General features: G+C 44.7%; 1 protein-coding gene across 1 annotated transcript in view; it reads right to left on the bottom strand.

Moving 5' to 3' along the window:
- Positions 1-23,328, bottom strand: part of LOC126227854 (zinc finger protein 628) — an 830,164-nt gene that overhangs the window by 216,440 nt on the left and 590,396 nt on the right. The window contains exon 12 of the mRNA XM_049942260.1: positions 9,243-9,428. Coding sequence (XP_049798217.1) covers positions 9,243-9,428 — 186 coding nt within the window. The remainder of the gene's footprint in view (positions 1-9,242; positions 9,429-23,328) is intronic.

Below are 23,328 nucleotides of genomic sequence, written 5' to 3'. Positions count from 1 at the left end.
AAAGTAATGCATAATTTACTGTACGCCAAGTTGGGAGGCAACGGGATAGCAGCGAAATACATTCGTACTGCGGCCTTGATGGTGCGAATGAAGATCGCCAAGTGCTGAATCGATGTACGTGATGTGCAAGTATCAATACATTTATCAGTAAGTCCATTTCGTTCTCGCTGAGGTGTTGGTGGACATTGGTCTAAGATGTTCATATCACAGTGGGGGTATGGTTAGAGCTGATTTCAGATACAATGTGTGTAGGTTAAGCCTACTGATTACGCTATCACTAGTTAACAGGTTTCTATATTTCTGCTCTAATAACAGCTTATTGTTTTCCATGTTTCTTGCAATTATTGTAGGTTTTTTCCTTATTTGCTTTATAAAAACAGCTTGTAAATCATTTTTCTTGTAATTGTTGTACTGCATTACTACTACTACTATCAGTACCTCGATTTCCTACTATCGCCGTAAGTCCATCTCCATCCGCGTACGCGCAACACGTGTCTGGCTGCAGTAAAAAAGAGGCCTGTCTGTGAAACATCACATACGTTGAAAAATTAATACTGTAATTGAGAAAGTAATTCTACGATTACTTATTGATTGTTGCACTGTTTACAGTTGTAAAGCACGCATGACCCTCCACGGCTTCTAGAGAGTGGGTCAATATGCAAGTAGAGTTGTATGCGGTGCGATCTATGACAGGCGTTTGAGGCGCCAGACCACGTATGTAGTAAGTTTCCTTTAATTTACGTCTATGATCACAAATATTTTGCTAACAGATTACCGGTTTCGATCGATAATGACCATCATCAGATCTGCTGCAAAAATGGGAAAACATAAATATACTCGCCGATTGTCTACAGCTTTAAAACAATACATAGACCATAATGAAAAGTAGTACTGACAAATATATGCATGTGTGTGCTTTTAAGTATGAAGAGGCATACCTGTTTATAAAAACAAAATCGTAATGTACTGCAGCCATAGTGGCATCGTCAAATGTTAAATGCAGAATCAGCACCAGCATCGTCAAATATATGTAAATAACATCATATGCACGAGTCGTGTTGTCAGTAGCACTACTGTTCAACACAAGCTGCCGTACAGTAGCGGCCGAGCGGTTCTAGGCGCTACAGTCTGGAACCGCGCGACCGCTACGGTCGCAGGTTCGAATCCTGCCTCGGGCATGGATGTGTGTGATATCCTTAGGTTAGTTAGGTTTAAGTAGTTCTACGTTCTAGGGGACCGATGACCTCAGAAGTTAAGTCCCATAGTGCTCTGAGCCATTTTTTCGTACAGTAGCCACAAGTAGTTTGTGTTGGAAGTTCACCAGATGTCGCTAATGTCGGCATACACTAGTTTTCAATAATTAATTGCACAGCGAAAATAAAAGGGGATACAATAGTTCATGTCTGTAATGAGCTAATAACGTATATAAAGCATTACAGTAATAAAAAGCAATGAAAAAGAACACGACAAAAGTACGATTGTTAAAAATAGGAAGAGTTAAGAAACAGTAGTTGACACATGCTCTAGTGCTAATATTCTAGATAATTGAACATGAATATTACGTATTGCAACTCGACAGTAAGAGTAAAAGTTGTATTCGAGAAAGAAACAAACGAGTGCTCATCTCTGATAAACAATGAGGTGAGCCTCGAACGTAAATATTACTCTTTCTAATCCTCCTAATTACTGCAGAAAGTTTCAGCTACCCTACGTCGACGTGGAGCTGGAGAGACGCTGGAGAGGAGTACTGCAAATAAACTTTCAATGGACTCAAGAGCACAGCAAGAAATCTGCCACAGCTCTTTACCGACACATTACCACCCGACAATACACACACAAGGCGAGTTTAGTTTCTATGGACGTTTCAATATACAGTTAGGAAACCAAGAATGCATGTTAATTTTGTGCTTAACACCATAAAACACCATAAAAATAACAATATAACATCTAGTGCAGAGAAGTAAGTCTCGCCAACACGAATACTGTAGAATGAATCTTCTGCTGTACAGTAGAGTGTGCGCTGTTTTGAAACTTCCTGGAAGATTAAAACAGTGTGCCGGGCAGAGACTCGGAGCCTGCACCTCGCCTTCGACGGGCACTGCTCTCACCGATTGAGCTGTCCATACGCAACTCAAAATCTGACCTCTCACCTTTATTTCTGACAAATATCGGCTACCGTCCAGACATCACAGTTCCCCTTGTGGTACTAGCACTCCTCCAAGAAACGATATTGCGGGTAAGGCGTGTGGGATGTGAGGGCCTGTACAGCCCAGTTGATAAGAGCATTAAACGAGAAAGGCAAGATTCTGGCTTTGAATCCCAGTTTGGCACACAGTTTTAACATGCCAAAAACCGGAAAACGAGCATTGTAGTAGGAGTACACTATAACTTCCAAGCGACCTGGGTGAGAATCTGGGAAAACTGGAGTTTTATGGTAAGGTCTTATGGGACTAAAAACTGTTGAGGTCATCGGTCCCTAAGCTTACGCACTACTTAACCTAACTTACGCTAAGAACAACACTCATACCCATGCCCGAGGGAGGATTCGAACCTCCGACGAAGTTTTCCGAACGGATCGTGACAAGACGGCTGAGACCTCGCGGCTACCTCGCACGGCGAGAATCTGGGGAAGCCCGTTCTGGACAGTGGGCATATCAGGCCAGCTATGACCTGTGGTCTACTCTTCTCTATCACCGCCTCCCTGTCATACCCTGCGGACAGTAACCCAGTGGATTTTACTACAGGCTAAAGGTTCTCCTCTTCGGAGAGTACGTCCCTTTAAGTTGATGATATTTCCTGAATTAATTTCTGACGTGGTGTAAGAAACTGACGATGGGTATTTTCAGACTTGACCGTTGACAGACTGGTTTACCGTCTACTGTCAGGTCTCCATCGGATCATTCATCGTTGGAAAAAATGAGTCGCGTTGAAGGGTCAACACGTGGCGGAGGACTATCACCATATTTCAAGGTCGCAAACTGATTTTTTTCTAGGTGATTTTATGACTACATCCAGTATTGTTGACCATATTAATGTATGTAAGTGTTGACGTTGGTAGCCGAGATTGTCTGGTAGCGTACTTAAAAGCAGCATACACACATTCGCGAGTGCACAGCACAGCAAGTATACTCAACGAGCATCATTGCCACCAGCTAGGCACAGACAGCGCGCAGCCGCGAGTCCCAATTTTTGGCGTGTTCCTGGAGGAGGCGACCTCATTACCCGAATGAGACGCGCTGGGGCGGCAGCAAAGTCTGCTGCCAGCGTGGTTCCCTGCCGGTGCGGACCTCCACAGCCTGTCGTTACAACGGAGTAGTGACGTGGGTTCCGGGTTTTTCTAAGTAAGCCACATTTACTCACATAATGCTGCAGTTACTTTCTTCCGTATTCATTTTCATGTCATTTGTATAAACAGTTCCTTATACCACGAAGATTGTTGTCGGATTGTCAAGAACTCGACTATTAAGTGCACGAGTATACAGCATGGTATAGCCTGAAATGAGGGCATCACGAGAGATGCTCATGCGTATGAGACACGAGGCGCAGAAACCCGCAGGCCGCTCGTCTCAGCACAGCTCTGCACCTGCGAGCCGCCCGTGCGTAGAAGACTTACGGATTTGAAGAAGACAGGCCGTGGATTACTCTCCACTGCTCGCCTGACCACTTTAAGTCAGTGTGTTATCATCTGTTGTGTTTTAGGCGGTTAGCAAACAGCAACAGTATTTACTTAGTTAGGTGTGGCAAACCTCCTGCTAAGGCTGGTCAGTTACTCAGCCCTCGTTGTTAATCCGTGAGGCAGATTTGATCCAACACCGGCTCGCTTCCCTGTGTCCTGGAAGCATGCGATTTAGCACCCTCTGCTATCCGGTTGCGTAGATGAATGTAGTAATAACTATAATGATAACAGTAATACTTTTTATTTGTTTTGATGAACTCCCTCGATCACGGTTACTATTATTGCAACTGTCCCGAAGAAGGCAAGACTAGTAAGTAAATCTCCAACTTGTGACCTTTGCAGCATACCTGCGACCACACCTACAACCCTCTGTAGTATTCTCTAAAAATTCCACTCACCTGAACAGTATTACAGTATGTGCCGTGCTTTTGTTTTGCAAGCTATATCTTCAGTAGACAAACTGCAAGTTGCCATTGCCATCACTATAAACAGCAGACGTCCATTTTCTTTACCCACTACTATGCGTGTTTGATCATTCCACATCATTCATACCTCCACACATTCCTACTTCCACTTACGGCCTTGATTCTCCCTTGTACGGCACTCTTTGAGACCAGAATCAACATTTTCGCTTCAGTTTAGTTATTGTATATATCGGTACCTGAGTCTTCACCGAGGACCCCAACACGAATTTTTCTTTCTCTCGCAGCTCTTTCACAATGTGGTGTTACACTTCGCCCGCCCACTGCTTCAGCTAACAGATGGAACCCAATGAAGGTGACGTCAAACCGCGTGGTTTTGGAAGCAGCTGACATGATCCTACTTGCAGGTGTTAATTCAAATGGTTCAAAATGGCTCTGAGCACTATGGGACTCAACTGCTGTGGTCATTAGTCCCCTAGAACTTAGAACTACTTAAACCTAACTAACCTAAGAACATCACACACACCCATGCCCGAGGCAGGATTCGAACCTGCGACCGTAGCAGTCGCACGGTTCCGGACTGCGCGCCTAGAGGTGTTAATTAAGCAGTCACTTTGAACACTGGCGATTCGTAGCTAATCATGGGGATGTAGGTGAACAGGAAGGGCCGTACCGATATAACAACAATGGGAAGAGCCCTTTTTGACTCCTTAATTGTGATGCAGTCCATATTCAAGATTTACAAACCAGCAAAACACGAATACTGAGCACCAACTGTGCGGCTGGTCCCAGTGGAGGTTCGAGTCCTCCCTCGGGCATAGGTGTGTGTGTGTTTGTCCATACGATAATTTAGGTTAAGTAGTGTGTAAGCTAAGGGACTGATGAACTTAGCAGTTAAGACCGATAATATTTCACACACATTTGAACATTTTTGAACTTAGCTGTTACGTCCCATAAGATTTCACACACATTTGAACATTTGAAGCTAATTTTCTTTCTTTGTATAATGAGTACCATCTATTCCTCGTCGAATCCTTACTCGCATCCCTGCGCTTCCCAAGTACCCGACAGTCTTAGATAAAGGAAACAGAAAATAAAATTAAAAATGGACATAACAATTAAAAATTAAAACTAAAAATTAGTCTTTTCTTTTGAGACGCCTACAATGGAGAATAACTGGAAACAGTGCGTCAGTTCCAGTAGAAAGGGTCCATTTCGTTGCGTCCGTTGGCGCCCTTAGTAAGAAGCACAAAATGATGTACTGTCACACATGGCATACAGGCTAACTGCAGCAAGCTTCCCAAATAACACTGTGAATGTTTTGTTTGAAAACAGTGACTGTACAGTGAACAGAATTGTTATTAAAGTGATAATGTCCCTACCCAATTTTTTTTATTTACGTCAGTCTAGAATTTTTGCGTCGGTAGAAAATTTCAAGGTGAACGTAGGGATTTCCGCATGTCGTGTAGTGATGTGATTGAAAATGAGTTGGCTACACTGATTGAGGGCCAGATTAGCGAGAGGTTAGCGTAGGTGCACGAGATAAAGAGGATCGCACAAAAGATTAAGTCGTGGAGAACTGCATCAAACTAGGAAGAAAAATGAAAAATAAATGTACAGGGATAAATAGTAACATATACGGAGAGAGACAATAATGTTAAAGGCAGTTCATAGTGAAGAACCTCTACATACATTGGCATCGAAACGAACAGGCTCAATCCCTGATGAGTGACATTGCAGATAGTTTCTATGAGAGCTCTCGTTTCAGCTCTTGTTTTGTCGTTCGACTGTTATGTGTGGGACGAGCCAGTTACCGAAAAATTAAATTCCAGACAGATTCAAAGGGCGACCGGTAAAGTGATTGGGACGAGGAAGAATGAATTCATTCTGTTGTACAGGAAAAAAGTATTGAAGATGCACTACAATGTGACAATAGGCAGTATCAGAATGGCATTCAACATCAGGAATCCACTGAATGCAGGTTTCCAATTGCCACGTGATACACGGCAGCGACCTACACTACCGGAGATGATGCCCATCCTATCTCCAGTATGACAGTCCAGCATATCACCAACGATCTATTGAGGAGCTACAGCTCGAACACAGAGAACAGTTTTTTTACGAACATACAATTTACATTTGTTGTAAACGTGATGCCTCAGACAGCTAATACAGGTTTTATTTCTTCTCTGGGCATCATCTCTTCAGATAGCTTCTAATACACGAAAATTATAAATAGAATGTGTGTGTGTGTGTTTGTCCTTAGGATAATTTGGATTAAGTAGTGTGTACGCTTAGGGAGTGATGACATTAGCAGTTAAGTCCCATAAGATTTCACACACATTTGAACATCTGAGCACCAAGATTGGGAGGAAAGAGAGCACTAGTGTTGTATATCAAGTTCACATATTATCGAGCATCAATTAGAAAGAAGTTACGAAGATCTAATCAATGAAACCCCCACAAGACTGAGACGAGCTGGAGAGAGGAATGTTAGCAATGAGAAGCAACAGTGAGCATAACTGCGCACTGCCTAACTTGAAGGCCGCTGCATTTCACCGCATTGTGCTGATGGTGGTCGGTAGCCATCCATGAGGTCCTCTGTGATGGACGCAGATGGTATGTGTTAAATTCTGCATGACACAGGGGAAGTAAGGCTGAGCGACCCTGCCCCAGCAACAAAATAGCAGAGCTGTGCCTCTCTTACCAGAGAGTTCTGAGGGAACTCCCCAGATCTGTTAGGTTGTCATTACTTGGCTGGTCCTAACTGCGAACTACCTTCCAGAAATGTATCCCTCCACTCCTCTCCCGGCGTCAGTCTCCAAATCAAGGAGCTTCTCCAACAGTCACTACCATGTTAGTGACCACCAGTAACTGCAGTTTGAATGACTTCGCCTAAAACTTAACATGGCCCAAAATTACTCTTCTGTGTATGGAAAAATTTTATTGCTGAGACTGAACTTAACTGTAATAGGTAAACATGTACTACATGAAGTGACACATGAAAATTTGTATTGCAGTGGGGCCCCAACCCAGATTCTCTTTATCACGATGGATCGCCTTACCACATAGGATATCCGAACACACTTCCTCAAAATGTCACATATCTGTTTCTTCTCATAGACATTAATTCATTTACCCACACTCACACATCTGAAAGGTGAAAGCAAATAGATAGACGTATGACATATGGAAGTTTGGGTCAGTCCCGGGAGCATGCTCGTGTAGTCTTAAATGGTAAGACGAGCGCCCGCGGTAACGAGAAGTCCGGGTTTCAGCCTTTGTCCAGCACACATTTTCGTGTGTCACTTTAGGTAGTACTGCTATTCCTATTACAGTGAAGTCGAATTTCAGGAATAAATTCAATGTTTGAAACTGCAGTTCGTCATCAAAAGTAAGTAGGAATATTGTTAAGAAATATTCGTTTCACTCTTGTCTATGAGTTACACAGAAAATCTAGAGGCAGGATTTTTTATATATTTAGCTTAATTTCCTAATAAAATAAATATAGTATCACGACACGACCAAATTTTCTTAGATATTTGGGAGCGATGCTATGATAGGAGCCTGCTACAGTAGTTACTGAAAGCTACTCTCGTGGTAGTTTCTGTTTCGATTTACATCTGATCTTCCTATCTGTGGTGTTCTGTTTCTCTTTGCAATTACCGTGCAGCAAGTTCTGCTTGTTAAGGTATTTTCTGAAACCGTTTGAATTTCAAGGAGAATACCTACCATCTTTAATTATAGTGGTAGGTATACAATTATGTGACAAAAGTTACTGGACACCCCCAAATATCATTCGGATTCCTTTTTCCCGGCATAGTGCAGCAACTCTACGTGGCAAAGACACAACAACTCGTTGGAAGCCCGTCCAGAAATCATGAGCCAACATGCTTCTATATAAATGGAAATGTCGTGTGACTAGGGCCTCACGTGGGGTAGACCGTTCGCCGGGTGCAAGTCTTTCAATTTGACGCCACTTGGGCGACTTGCGTGACGATGGCGATGAAATGATGACGACTAGAACAACACACCACCCAGTCCCTGAGCGGAGAAAATCTCCGAGCCAGCCGAGAATCGAACCCGGGGCCTTAAGATTGACATTCTGTCGCGCTAACCACTCAGCTACCGGGGGCGGACAGTTACCTCTGTTATCGCCCATAACTGCGTAAATGTTACCGGTGCAGGAGTTTATGCACGGAGTGACCTCTCCATTCTGTCCCATAAATGTTCGATCGGCGAGGAAATCATTCGCTCGAACTGTCCAGAATGTTCTTCAAACCAATCGCGAACAGTTGTGGCCCGGTGAAATAGTGTATTGTCGTCCATAAAAATTGTATCGTTTTTTGGGAACGAAGTCCATGAACGGCTGCGCCACACTCAATTCCTACTGTCAAGTCTTGCCAACTTAAATTGGGACTCATCGGAACAGGCCACGGTTTTCCATTCGTCTAGGGTCTAACCGATAAGGTCACGACCCGAGGAAAGGCGCTGCAGGCGATATCGTCCCCTGCCGTGAAAGCCCATTAACGCCAAATTTCGCATCACTGCCCTAATGGATACGTGCGTTGCACGACCCACATTGAATTCTGCTGTTACTTCACTCAGCTCTACCCTTGTCTGTTAGCACTGTCAACTCTACGCAAACGTCGCTGCTCTTGGACGTTAAGTGAAGACCGTCGGCCAATTCGTCGTCTGTGGTGAGAGGTAATGCCTGAAATCTGGTATTCTCGGCACACACTATGTATCTTAAAATATGAATTTCCTAACGATTTCCGAAATATAATATCACATGCATCTAGCTCCAATTACCATTACGCGTTCAAAGTCTGTTAATTCCCGTGTCTTTAGTCACATCGGAAACTTTTTCATGTGAATCACCTGAGTGCAAAGACAGCTCCGCCTATGCACAACCCTTTTGTAGCTTGTGTACGCAATACTACTGCCATTTGTATATGTGCATATCGCTATCCCACGACTTTTGTCACCTGAGTATATGTGTCTCTAGGCCTCGATGAGCTATGCGCGCTACGTTAAGCTGCAGCATATCTACAGGGTAATTTTCAATTCGTGTATTAGTGGCAGATAAAGGCGTGGACAGGAGTGGTAATCAGGGTGCACGGCCAGCACCGGAGAGCACGTACCGGACGAGCTGCGACTTGGTCTTGGTGGAGAAGTTGCAGCCGTCGCAGTGGAAGGACCGCTCGTCGGAGTGCGTCCGGCGGTGGAAGGCCAGCTCTGAGAGCGACCGGCAGCGGTACATGCAGCCGGCGTGGTCGCAGGGCACCGTCTTGCCCGAGTGCACCTTCTCGTGCTGCTGCAGCGTCGTCCTGTGAAGACAGAGAAACCTTCATTGTGACACACACACACCACAGGAGGGAGAGAGAAGGAGGGATTAAGAACAGTTAAGGTGCACAGGCGGCAGTGGGAAGGAGAGAGTATGGGGGATGGAGTGAGAGAGAGAGAGAAAAGGAAGTTGGAGAGGGAGGAGGAGAGGGAGAGTAGATGGGAAGTGGGGGAAGAGGAAATACATGCAGAGTGAGGGAAGAAGTATGGAGGGAGAGAGAGATAGAGACAGAGAGAGAGAGGGCAATTATCAAAGACATTCGCACACGTTTCAGCATGATATACACTACTGGCCATTAAAATTGCTACACCAAGAAGAAATGCAGATGATAAACGGGTATTCATTGGACAAATATATTATACTAGAACTGACATGTGATTACATTTTCACGCAATTTGGGTGCATAGATCCTGAGAAATCAGTACCCAGAACAACCAACTCTGGCCGTAATAACAGTCTTGATACGTCTGGGCATTGAGTCAAACAGAGCTTGGATGGCGTGTACAAGTACAGCTACCCATGCAGCTTCGACACTGTACCACAGTTCATCAAGAGCCAACTGCTCGGCCACCATTGACCAGACGTTTTCAGTCGGTGATAGATCTGGGGAATCTGCTGGCGAGAGCAGCAGTCGAACATTTTCTGTATTCAGAAAGGCCCGTACAGGACCTGCAACATGCGGTCGTGCATTATCCTGCTGAAATGTAGCATTTCACAGGGATCGAATGAAGGGTAGAGTCACGGGTCGTAACACATCTGAAATGTAACGTCCACTGTTCAAAGTGCCATCAATGCGAACAACAGGTGACCGAGACGTGTAACCAATGGCACCCCATACCGTCACGCCGGGTGATACGCCAGTATGGCGATGACGAATACTCGCTTTCAATGTGCATTCACCGCGATGTCGCCAAACACGGATCCGACCATCATGATGCTGTAAACAGAACCTAGATTCATCCCAAAAAATGACGTTTTGCAATTCGTGCACCCAGGTTCGTCGTTGAGTACACCATCGCAGGCGCTCCTGTCTGTGATGCAGCGTCAAGGGGAACCGCAGCCATGGTCTCCAAACTGGTAGTCCATGCTGTTGCAAACGTCGTCGAACTGTTCGTGCGGATGGTTGTTGTCTTGCAAACGTCCCCATCTGTTGACTCGGGGATCGAGACGTGGCTGCACGATCCGTTACAGCCATGCGGATAAGATGCCTGTCATCTCGACTGCTAGTGATACGAGGCCGTTGGGATCCAGCTCGGCGTTCCGTATTACCCTCCTGAATCCACCGATTCCATATTCTGCTAACAGTCATTGGATCTCTACCAAAGCGAGCAGCGACGTCGCGATACGATAAACCGCAATCGCGATAGGCTACAATCCGACTTTTATCAAAGTCGGAAACGTGATGGTACGCATTTCTCGTCCTTACACGAGGCATCACAACAACGTTTCACCAGGCAACGCCGGTCAACTGCTGTTTGTGTATGAGAAATGGGTTGGAAACTTTCCTCATGTCAGCACGTTGTAGGTGTCGCCACCGGCGCCAACCTTGTGTGAATGCTCTGAAAAGCTAATCAGTTGCGTATCACAGCATCTTATTCCTGTCGGTTAAATTTCGCGTCTCTAGCACGTTATCTTTGTGGTGTAGTAATTTTAATGGCCAGTAGTGTATATTTGGCACGGTGAGCTTAATATCTGCAATGTCTTGCTACCACGAGACCAATATGAAGCTACCTGTGCGATGTTTGTAGTGGAAGCGAATGATCCGGCTACTTGCCGGTGCCTGGTTTGCCCCTGCAGTTGCATATCATAGCATCTTCTTCCTGTCGGTTAAATTTCGCTTCTGTAGAACGTCATCGTCGTGGTGTAGCAATTTTAATGGCCAGTAATGTAGTAATTTCTGACAGACAAGTAGCTGCTATGGCCTGCTCTATGAAGCTTGAAGTTAAAGATACACTACATGATCGAAGGTATTCAGATACCACGGTGAAATGTGGATTTGATCACGAGAGGCGGACACGTCAGTATAAAAGGTTGTGGGGAGTAATGTGCTGTCAACAGAGGACAACAACTGCACAAATGGTCGGTCAGCTGATGATGATGATGATGTTTGGATTGTGGGGCGCTCAACAGCGCGGGTATCAGCGCCCGTACAAAGTCCCAACCTTTACTCAGTCCAATCTCGCCACTTTCAGGAATGATGATGACATGATGAGGACAACACAAACACCCAGTCATCTCGAGGCAGGTGAAAATCCCGGACCCCGACAGGAATCGAACCCGGGACCTCGTGCTTTGGTAGGTCAGGAAAACTCAGTTACTTCGAACGTGCACTAGTCACTGGATGTCTCTTGAGTAACAGATCCATAAGCGACATTTCAACCCTTCTCAAACTACCCCAGTCAATTGTTGGTGATGTAACTGTGAAGCGGAAACGCGTAGGAAGAACCACAGCTAATCCAGCACCAGGTAGACCCCATGTGCTGACGGTCGGGGACAGTCGAGCAATGAGGAAGAAGGCTGTAAAGAAATAGGATGAAATCAGCGAAAGAAATTCCTCATGAGTTCCAAAGTGCTACCAGCACTCCAGCCAGCACCGTTACTGTACTTAAGGAGTTAAAACATACGTACAATGAAGGAGCAGCTCCTCGTAAGCCACACATTTCTTCAGTCAATACTAAGCGATGCTTGAGATGGTATAAGCCGCAAAGGACGACGCCAGTACACAGTGGATGACTGGAAACAGGTGATTTGAATTGGTGAATCATGCTATACATTGTGGCAATCCGACGGAATGGTTTCAGTTAATTCTTGGAGAATATTACACTACGTAATTAAAAGTATCCGGACACCCCCAAAAACATACGTTTTTCATATTAGGTGGATTGTGCTGCCACCTACTGGCAGGTACTCCATAACAGCGACTTCAGTAGTCATTAGACATCGTAAGAGAGGAGAATGGAGCGTTCGGCGAACTTACGGACTTCGAACGTGGTCAGGTGCTTAGGTGTCACTTGTGTCTTACGTTTCTACGCGAGATTTCCACACTTCTAAAAATTTCTAGGTGCACTGTTTCCGATGTGGTAGTGAAGTGGACACGTGAAGGGACACGGACAGCACAAAAGCGTACAGGCCGACCTCGTCTGTTGGCTGACAAGAGACCGCCGACAGTTGAAGAGGGCCGTAATGTGTAATAGGCAGACATCTGTCCAGACCATCACACAGGAATTCCAAACTGCCATCAGGATCCACTGAAAGTACTATGACAGTTAGGCGGGAGGTGAGAAAACATGGATTTCATGGTCGAGCGGCTGCTCATAAGCGACTCATCAGGCCGGTAAATGCTAAACAACGCCTCGCTTGGTGTAAGGAGCGTAAACATTGGACGATTGAACTGTGGAAAAACGTTGTGTGGAGTGATGAATAACGGTACACAATGTGGCGATCCGATGGTAGGGTGTGGGTCCGATGACTGCCCGGTGAACGTCATCTGCCAGCGTGTGCAGTGCCAACAGTAAGATTCGGAGGCGATGGTGCTACGGAGTGGTCGTGTTTTTCATGGAGGGGCTTGCAGCCCTTGTTGTTTTGCGAGGCACTATCACAGCACAGGCCTATATAGATGTTTCAAACACCTTCTTGCTTCCCACACTGAAAAGCAATTCGGGGATGGCGATTGCATCTTTCAACACGATCGAGCACCTGTTCATAATGCGCGGCTTGTGACGGAGTGGATACACGACAATATAATCCCTGTAATGGGCTGGCCTGCGCAGAGTCCTGACCTGAATCCTGTAGAACACCTCTGGGATGTGTTGGAACGCCAACTTCATGCCAGGCCTCACTGACCGACATCGATACCTCTCCTCAGTGCAGCACTCCGTTAAGAATCGGCTGCTATTCCCCAAGAAAGTTTCCAGCCCCTGATTGAACGTATACCTGCGAGAGTGGAAGCCGTCATCAAGGCTAAGGGTGGGCCAACACCATACTGAATTCCAGCATTACCGATGGAGGAACTTGTCAGTCATTTTCAGCCTGGTGTCCGGATATTTTTTATCACACAGTGCTATGATATGCAACTGCAGGGGCAAAGCAGGCACCGGCAAGTAGCCGGATCATTCGCTTCCACTACAAACATCGCCCAGGTAGCTTCATATTGGTCTCGTGGTAGCAAGACATTGCAGATGTTAAGCTCACCGTGCCAAATATACACTTCTGGCCATTAAAATTACTACACCACAAAGATGACGTGCTAGAGACGCGAAATTTAACCGACAGGAATAAGATGCTGTAATACGCAAATGATTAGCTTTTCAGAGCATTCACACAAGGTTGGCGCCGGTGGCGACACCTACAACGTGCTGACATGAGGAAAGTTTCCAACCCATTTCTCATAAACAAACAGCAGTTGACCGGCGTTGCCTGGTGAAACGTTGTTGTGATGCCTTGTGTAAGGAGGAGTAATGCGTACCATCACGTTTCCGACTTTGATAAGTCCAGGGCGTTCCTCCCGTACGTTGGCAATATTTCGTCGTAATTAGGCAGAATCTTATGGATACAATCACCTTCCTCCCACCTACAGAGACGTCTGCTCTTCTCGTTTCGGCAAACGATGATCTGGGACTGCGGAGGGCTGGGGTTTACAGAATACCTTGCCAGTTTGCAAAGCCTACACCGACCATATGACGCGCACAGCCCGTGAAACATGTGTTGAACATGTTCGCCACACTCATTTCTCGCAGCCCAGTAAGTTAGCCACAGCTGAGCATTGCATCTCGACGGGACATTCCATGGATTATTCTGCTACGGAAATGTTGGCCTCTACGAAATCCATCTGGGATTGAGTTATTAAGAAATCGCTGAAAATACGTTTGACGCAACATCTTAGTAATCGTGATGGCGGCTTTCAGCTGGACAAAGCGTGGGATCTGGTGAAATCATTTTAAGGTCGGTGCCACGTCTAGCGACAGGTAATGTTTTTCATTTTGACATCTGAATTTATAACATAGCAAGCCAGCATTTCGACAGAGAGAGCACATATAGTATCGCCAGTACGCATGCGCCTGCGCGAAATACATGGAGCAATATTCGAAGAGAGCGCAAAACTCGACAGAGGTCGCCCATGTGACGGATGCCTTAGCGCATGTGTCTCTGGGTCAATTTTTGCTATAAAGTTATATGCATCACTACATCAAGCGTTAGGGATAAGACCTCTGATGCCGCGAGAAGTTTCTAGGTCAGTTATCAGTCTCTGACGCCATCCAATGGGCGCATTGATATGTAAGTGATGATCCTGGTTGGACGGCAGCAGTCAGCAAAACGCCACACCCTCCCAGACATCGTGTGTATCGACGGCGACCTACGATCTATAAAGAGTTGTGGACATCGAGACCGAATATGGTATGAATGTTGATCGTGCCAAGAAAATCGACGTTCTATATGGACCTTCTCTTTTCCGTGGCGGACGTGTCGATTTTGAGCTTAGTGATGTTTCTGTCGACGTTGACCAAGTACGGCTTACCGTCACTATTGTCCTTATTGACTCAGCTTTACGTTCACTGGCTACGACTTTGGAGAATTTTCCACCCAGGGATGTAATTGCCTATCGCACCTTCATGATAAAGTGAACCATAGGCTGCCACGAGGACCAATTTACTAATTTCTTTATTGATAAACCTCTGTCTGTTCGTTCTAGACTAGACTCACCTGAAGATGGCTGAATGGTTGTCAGCCGAAATATCACACCAATATTCAGGAAAGGTAGTAGGAGTAATCCACTAAATTATAGGCCCATATCGTTAACGTCGATATGCAGCAGGATTTTAGAACATATATTGTGTTCGAACATTATGAATTACCTCGAAGGAAACGGTCTATTGACACAGTCAACATGGGTTTAGAAAACATCGTTCCTGTGAAACACAACTAACTCTTTATTCGCATGAAGTACTGAGTGCTATTGACAAGGGATTTCAGATCGATTCCGTATTTCTGGATTTCCGGAAGGCTTTTGACACTGTACCACAAAAGCTTGCTCGTAGTAAAATTGCGTGCTTATGGAATATCGTCTCATTTATGTGACTGGATTTGCGATTTCCTGTCAGAGAGGTAACTGACGGAAAGTCATCCAGTAAAACAGAAGTGATTTCAGGCGTTCCCCAAGATAGTGTTATAGGCCCTTTGCTCTTCGTTATCTAACCAAAATCCGGCCGGTGTGGCCGAGCGGTTCTAGGCGTTTCAGTCCGGAACCGCTCTGCCACTACGGTCGCAGGTTCGAATCCTGCCTCGGGCATGGATGTGTGTGCTGTCCTTAGGTTAGTTAGGTTTACGTAGTTCTAAGTCTAGGGGACTGATGACCTCAGATGTTAAGTCCCACCGCGAGACTGCTACGGTCGCAGGTTCGAATCCTGCCTCGGGCATGGATGTGTGTGATGTCCTTAGGTTAGTTAGGTTTAAGCAGTGCTAAGTTCTAGGGGATTGATGACCACAGATGTTAAGTCCCATAGTGCTCAGAGCCATTTGAACCATTTTTTTTTTGTTAAGTCCCATAGTGCTTAGAGCCATTTGAACCATTTATCTATATAAACGATTTGGGAGAATATCTGAGCAGCCGTCTTCGGTTGTTTGCAGATGGCGCTGTCGTTTATAGACTATTTAAGTCATCAGTAGACCAAAACAAACTGCAAAACGATTTAGAAAAAATATCTGAATGGTGCGAAAAGTGGCAGTTGGCCCGAAATAACGAAAAGTGTGAGGTCATCCACATAAGTGCTAAAAGGTACTCGTTAAACTTCGGTTACACGATAAATCAGTCTAATATAAAAGCCGTAAATTCTACTAAATACCTAGGTATTACAATTACGAACAACTTAAATTGGAAAGAACACATAGAAAATATTGTGGGGAAGGCTAACCAAAGGTTGCGTTTTATTGGCAGGACGCTTAGAAAATGTAACAGACCTACTAAGGAGACTGCCTACACTACGCTTGTCCGTCCTCTTTTAGAATACCGCTGCGCAGTGTGGGATCCTTACCAGGTAGGACTGACGGAGTACATCGAAAAACTTCAAAGAAAGGCAGCACGTTTTGTATTATCGCGAAGTATGGGAGAGAGTGTCACAGAACTGATACAGGATTTGGGCTGGAAATCATTAAAAGAAAGGCGTTTTTCGTTGCGACGGAATCTTCTCACGAAATTCCAATCACCGACTTTCTCCTCCGAATGCGAAAATGTTTTGTTGACACCGACCTACATAGGGCGGAACGGTCACCACGATAAATCAGAGCTCGTACGGAAAGATGTAGGTGGTTCGATGAACCCTCTGCCAGGCACTTAAATGTGATTTGCAAGAGTATTCATGTAGATGTAGATGTACATCGTGGAAAGAATTCAACGTACTCCGTCTGTAATACCGAAATTATATGGAATACTCTTCCTTGCCGGAAAACGTTCAAGATTCACATCATTATCACTGCACGACATAACACTGTGTGAACCGTGAGAGAGAGAGACAATTCGTTTCATCTTGGCCGATAATTCTGATGTATCGTCTCAGTGCTGAATGAGAAGATGGGATTAAGAGAGAATCAGATTCAGACTAGAAATCTACTCTGTAGGAATCAGCAAGGGTTTCGAAAAAGACGATCGTGTGAAACCCAGCTCGCGCTATTCGTCCACGAGACTCAGAGGGCCATAGACACGGGTTCCCAGGTAGATGCCGTGATTCTTGACTTGCGCAAGGCGTTCGATACAGTTCCCCACAGTCTTTTAATTAACAAAGTAAGAGCATACGGACTATCAGACCAATTGTGTGATTGGATTGAAGAGTTCCTAGATAACAGAACGCAGCATGTCATTCTCAATGGAGAGAAGTCTTCCGAAGTAAGAGTGTTTCAGGTGTGCCGCAAGGGAGTGTCACAGGACCGTTGCTATTCACAATATACATAAATGACCTTGTGGATGACATCGGAAGTTCACTGAGGCTTTTTGCGCATGACGCTGTGGTATATCGAGAGGTTGTAACAATGGAAAATTGTACTGAAATGCAGGAGGATCTGCAGCGAATTGACGCATGGTGCAGGGAATGGCAATTGAATCTCAATGTAAACAAGTGTAATGTGCTGCGAATACATAGAAAGAAAGATCCCTTATCATTTAGCTACAATATAGCATGTCAGCAACTGCAAGCAGTTAATTCCATAAATTATCTGGGAGTACGCATTAGGAGTGATTTAAAATGGAATGATCATATAAAGTTGATCGACGGTAAAGCAGACGCCAGACTGAGATTCATTGGAAGAATCGTAAGCAGGGTGTATACGTGGACAAGGAAAAAAAAATTCCCGGATTTTTCCCGGATTTCCCGGTTAAAAATACACTTTCTCCCGGGTGACAGTATATTTTCCCTTATCAATCCTTTAAATGGTTATGGTCATATACACGGGGGTACAATTTCCCGGCACTTTAGCAAACGAAACTCAGGGAAAAAGACACGTTTTGGAAACATCTTTGATGTGCAGCAACATGTACGCTGCGTATTTTCGTATTACGAAAGTATGCACTGGAATTCCACCGAACACCGCATGTTGCTTTCCGAATCATTGAAATCGAGATTTCGATGCGCTTTTGTAGGCCGTTCGTAGCTCATGTCACGTGATCTCGCCAGCCGATGACAGCGGATATTCAGAGCGCAGGACACGTGATGTAGTCAGCCAACAGCAACATCACTGTTAAGTAGCACGAACACACAAACAGGGAAAGTTAATAGTTTAAAACAATATACACAGTGTTGCTACAAGAAAAGCAAAGTTTTCGCATACAATATTGTTCTCAAGCTGCAAGAGAAGCTAAGCTTCCGCATATACTGTTGCTCTTTTTTGCGCGTTTTTCACTTTAAGATATATCACACAAATGTGCCAGTAAGCCGGCCGGAGTGGCCGAGCGGTTCTAGGCGCTTCAGTCTGGAACCGCGCGACCGCTACTGTCGCAGGTTCGAATCCTGCCTCGGGCATGGATGTGTGTGATGTCCTTAGGTTGGTTAGGTTTAAGTAGTTCTAAGTTCTAGTGGACTGATGACCTCAGATGTTAAGTCCCATAGTGCTCAGAGCCATTTTTTGTGCCAGTAAAATTGTTAATAATGACATAAATGTCTGATCTTCAGGGTTCGAAATTCTTCTAAATGGCGCGTCATCAAAGAGTTGATTATTAAATGAGAGTCAAACACTCTGTGATTTAATAAATTCATGGTACATTCTTGCACATAGTTCAACTTACGTAAAAGGATATTTACTTTGAAAGTAACACTTTTCAAACCACTATTCGCAATATTTTTCCGCGACCTGTTAGAAATAGGTTCGTTTCAGTAGTTGCCAGAAAGCGCAGATAACAGGCGACTCCGCGATTGGGTAGGTATCATGACGTAGGAAGCCCGTATGTACGTACGTGTAAAGCATTGAAAGATCATACATTATGTTATAAAAGAAACAAGACATCAGAGGATACTGCAAGAGCGTCGGAATTTCGTGAGCAATATTAAAATGTGCACATTTAAGGTGCATACTTAAAGTGCACATTCGTATGTCCTGATTCCCAATGAAATATACCTCGACCTGATATTAAGCTTTTCAGTGAGGTTTTCGGAATGTAAATTTTCTTGGAGCACCAGTACCGTATTATATCATGTTTGGTTCTTTATTATGACATAATGCCATACGTGCTAGAAATTGAAAAAGTGCACTTGAAATGCAGCTAACAGTTGAAACTAGCCAGTACTGTGTAATTAAACATTTCGTTTCAAATACATTGACTGCCTCTGCGGAAAAGGTTAACAGAAGTCAAATTTCTTTAGCGAACGGACAAAAATAACTTCATTGTTCCGCAAGGCGATTAATGCTTGTCTGTCAGAAAGGTGGAAATAAAATAAAATCTGAAACTAAAGACATATTTTAGCCTTTCGTAATTATGTGAATGTGTTTTAATTCACTTGATAGCTCCCGGCCACAGATATCCGGTTTGTTTTCATTTGACGTGAGAGTGAACGAAGGGGAAACAACAAAATCACTAAATGTAAACAAGGGTCATGTGGAGACTACCCACTATAACTAAGACTGCTCTGCGCATCAGCCCCGGATCTACGACATTTGCGAACCGAGTCAATATTAAAAAAAAAAGAAAAATCGAATTTTCAAAATATGTTCATCTTGTAGCGCACATATTTCTGAAAAGTCTGAAACATAAAACATACGTATTCGAGGAAATGTAAGACATATTATTTGGTCTTAAGTATGCCAAAGTGCAGTGCCACGCCTCTTCATAAAGCATTTTTCTACCCCACGTCCAAACTATATTCAGGCGAGTGGAAATTGAAATGTTCTGTGGTGCCTCTCCTGCTCCCAGTCGGCCGGTTTGACAGCCTGCCCATCTTAAAAAATTTCTAGCAATTAATAGCGGATGGAATTATTTGCAATCGAGAGAACAAGAACTCTTCAGGAAACCTGAACTCTTTATTGCCTATTAGTTAATAACTTGCTGCTTTGTGTAACATAAAATTAAATATAGGATATATAAAACCAATACTGACAAGAGATAAGCAAGAAATTACACATTTCTTCAAACCTTGGTTCCTAGAATTTTTTCTATCTAATCGTGCTACAGCTTTACATGGCGTGCTTTCCTTTCTGCGAAAGAATCTATTACCTCATCAAAGTTCGTCAAACGTTTTGCTACATGAAAAATCGAAATGTCGTTATCTGATACTGAAAAAGTTGTTAATACAAATAATACACAAGACTAGTGTGGTTTCTCGATCTGATTACGTCTGTTTTGTCACTGTCTGCTAGATAAAACAAAATAGGCCTTTCTAATAAGGCAGCAATTTTGTAACACGCCAAATAAACACAAATGGACATTTTTATAACACGACAGAATATAATCCACGAAATACCAATATCAAGTGCCTATTAGGCGTACTACAAGCAAAAAGCTTTATGTTAGGAAATAATTTCACATTTCATTCATACGCACCAGCTTCAAGCATGAGATCGAAAAGTAGTATTACGAAATTTTTATATAAATTTGGAATCGTCTTATTCTTCCATAATTTGTGTGATGTCCCCGTTTCTTCTCCTCCCTCGTTCTAACAATCCTGTCATCACCAATTCTGTAGCTATTGCTGCCATTGTCAATATTTGTTTGCCGATTAACTTCACTAACCGTGTCAGAATCACAGGTTTAGTTATCCCGCGATTATTTTCCGGTTAGGCGTTACTACGTGTTCGAACAACACGTTTTCCGCGTTGCTTCCAGAATAGAACTTACGCGTCTGCTAGCCGGGAACTGTACAACTGGTCCTTACTAGTGTAGCGATCTAGCCAAAAATTTTCTGTCAAAATTTTATTTTCTTGGATACACCGAGAAGATAATACGTAATCTTTCTCACTTGTTATTCCTGTTAGTCGTTTATTTCCATTCTGGTAGTCTGAATCTAAGGATTTCGCTAGTAATTATAACAATTCTGATCATTCGCAAACCCAATCAACCACATAATCAGACAGCGATTGGCATTCATCCGTTCGGCTTTACTCCCTCAGCTCGTATTGCCCCGCCCCCTTTTGTCTGCGGAAAGTTTATTTCTAGATGTGACGAGGATTCTCCTGACAGAGGCATCACGTACGCTATGCAGGCATTCAAAAGTCAACTTATGATTCATTCAGAAATCAACTTAAAATGTGTTCAAAAACCAACAGCGAAGCGTTTCAAAATCATATGAATACTCGATAGACAAACGTGCGCTGGATGCTAGGCGCTTTGTCAAACAAGTTTTTTTTCCCTCAAGAATATGAATTTGGCGAACCCTTTTCCCGGTAGCATCTAGCTGCTTGCTGAGACTGCTTGCACAGCCAACAGTCATATTCCTGTAGACAGAAACGAGAGAATCTACTAATCAAACGTGACTCAACTGCGCATGCGCATGAGCCTGCGCGTAACTGCTAAAACAAATTGAATGTAAACAGTTGCGACTTCACGCTCATTGGAGGCAATTTGTTGTTATGAAGCACTGCATAGTCTTCCTAAAGCCTTTGACACATTTACAATTGGCAGACGCTTGCATGAGTACTGTGTGTCGTTTTCGTAAATGGCGCATATCCTTTGCAATTTAAGTTATTTTTGTTTTTTTCTCTCGTTTATGTTTTATTGTTGAGTATTATTCTGCAGTAGCGGGATACAGTAATATCCTTTGTTAGAGTATCGGTTCTTCCAGTCAAAATTACGGAAACTCAAACAATGAAAAAATCCCGGAATACTAAAAATATACCGGGTTTTTCCCGGTTTTCTCCCGGATGAAAAAATTGCCGGGGTTTTCCCGGATCTCCCGGTTGTCCCGGCTCGTATACACCCTGCTAAGGAAATGCAATACGAAAACAAAGGAAGTAGGTTACAGTACGCTTGTTCGCTCACTGCTTGAATACTGCTCAGCAGTGTGGGATCCGTACCAGATAGGATTGATAGGAGAGATAGAGAAGATCCAACGGAGAGCAGCACGCTTCGTTACTGGATCACTTAGTAATTGCGAAAGCGTTACGGAGATGATAGATAAACTCCAGTGGAAGACTCTGCAGGAGAGACGCTTAGTAGCTCGGTAGGGGCTTTTGTTGAAGTTTCGAGATCTTCACCGAGGAGTCAAGCAGTATATTGCTCCCTCCTACGTATATCTCGCGAAGAGACCATGAGGATAAAAGCAGAGAGATTAGAGCCCACACAGAGGCATACCGACAATCTTTCTTTACACGAGCAATACGAGACTGGCATAGAAGGGAGAACTGATAGAGGTACTGAAGGTACCCTCCGCCACACACGGTCAGGTGGCTTGCGGAGTATGGCTGTAGATGTAGATGTAGATTCCCAGCGAAAACAGAAACGACGAAAAAAAAATGGTTCAAATTGTTCTGAGTACTATGGGACTTAACATCTGTGGTCATCAGTCACGTAGAACTACTTAAACCTAACTAACCTAAGGACATCACACACATCCATGCCCGAGGCAGGATTCGAACCTGCGACCGTAGCAGTCGCGCGGTTCCGGACTGCGCGCCTAGAACCGCTAGACCACCGCGGCCGGCTACAGAAACGACGAATACCATCGGAGGGACAGTTCTCTTTCCTGGCAAGCGACGAAAGCACGACACGAAAAACTGAGAAGGGAGGAGGCAAAGGTAACGCGCAGGCAAAAATACGCGGCGGCCCGTCCCAGCATACGAAAATATTATGTAATGCCGGCAAATAAATACAGAAAAAACGAATTGGGGCAAAGGAGAGCAGAGAGGAGAGCAGGGCAGAGCCTTTTAGTTTCCTGCGGCTGGTTTTAAAGGCTCACGCCTCCCCGGAATTTATGAAGGCACGTGCCAATACTTCACGGCGCGGGCGGCGCGGCGCGGCGCGAAGCGGGGCTTGCATATATCCATCGCGGCGGCCGCGTCCGCCCACAGAGCGAGCGCGGGCCAGCCGGAGGCAGCAGGCAGCCACGGCCGCGCGGCCAGCCTTGATTTCTTGCGGCCCTGCTACGCCGGGCCCGCACTGCTGCCCCGCCGCTCGCGGAGACCGCTCCATGACGGATGGGACGCGCGTTCCCCGCCCGCCAGCGCCTGAAAAACAGGCGCCCGCTCTTAAGCACCGCGGCCCAAACTTATCTCCCTTCCCCTCCCCCCCCACTCTGTCTCCTCCCACCACCCGCCCCTGACACCGCCCCCGTGCTCTCTCTGACTGGGGGGGATAACGTATACAACTACATCTCACCTATATCATGTATTTCATTTCCAACATGAAGGGTTTTCTCCTTCCCGGCTAAAGCAGGCGCATATATCCGGGTGATATATAGGACAAGCACACACAT

Source organism: Schistocerca nitens, chromosome 1, assembly GCF_023898315.1.
Source record: "Schistocerca nitens isolate TAMUIC-IGC-003100 chromosome 1, iqSchNite1.1, whole genome shotgun sequence".
Classification (NCBI taxonomy): Eukaryota; Metazoa; Arthropoda; class Insecta; order Orthoptera; family Acrididae; genus Schistocerca; species Schistocerca nitens.
Note: the sequence above shows the minus strand (reverse complement) of the source record. Positions and strands in the feature narration are given on the sequence as shown.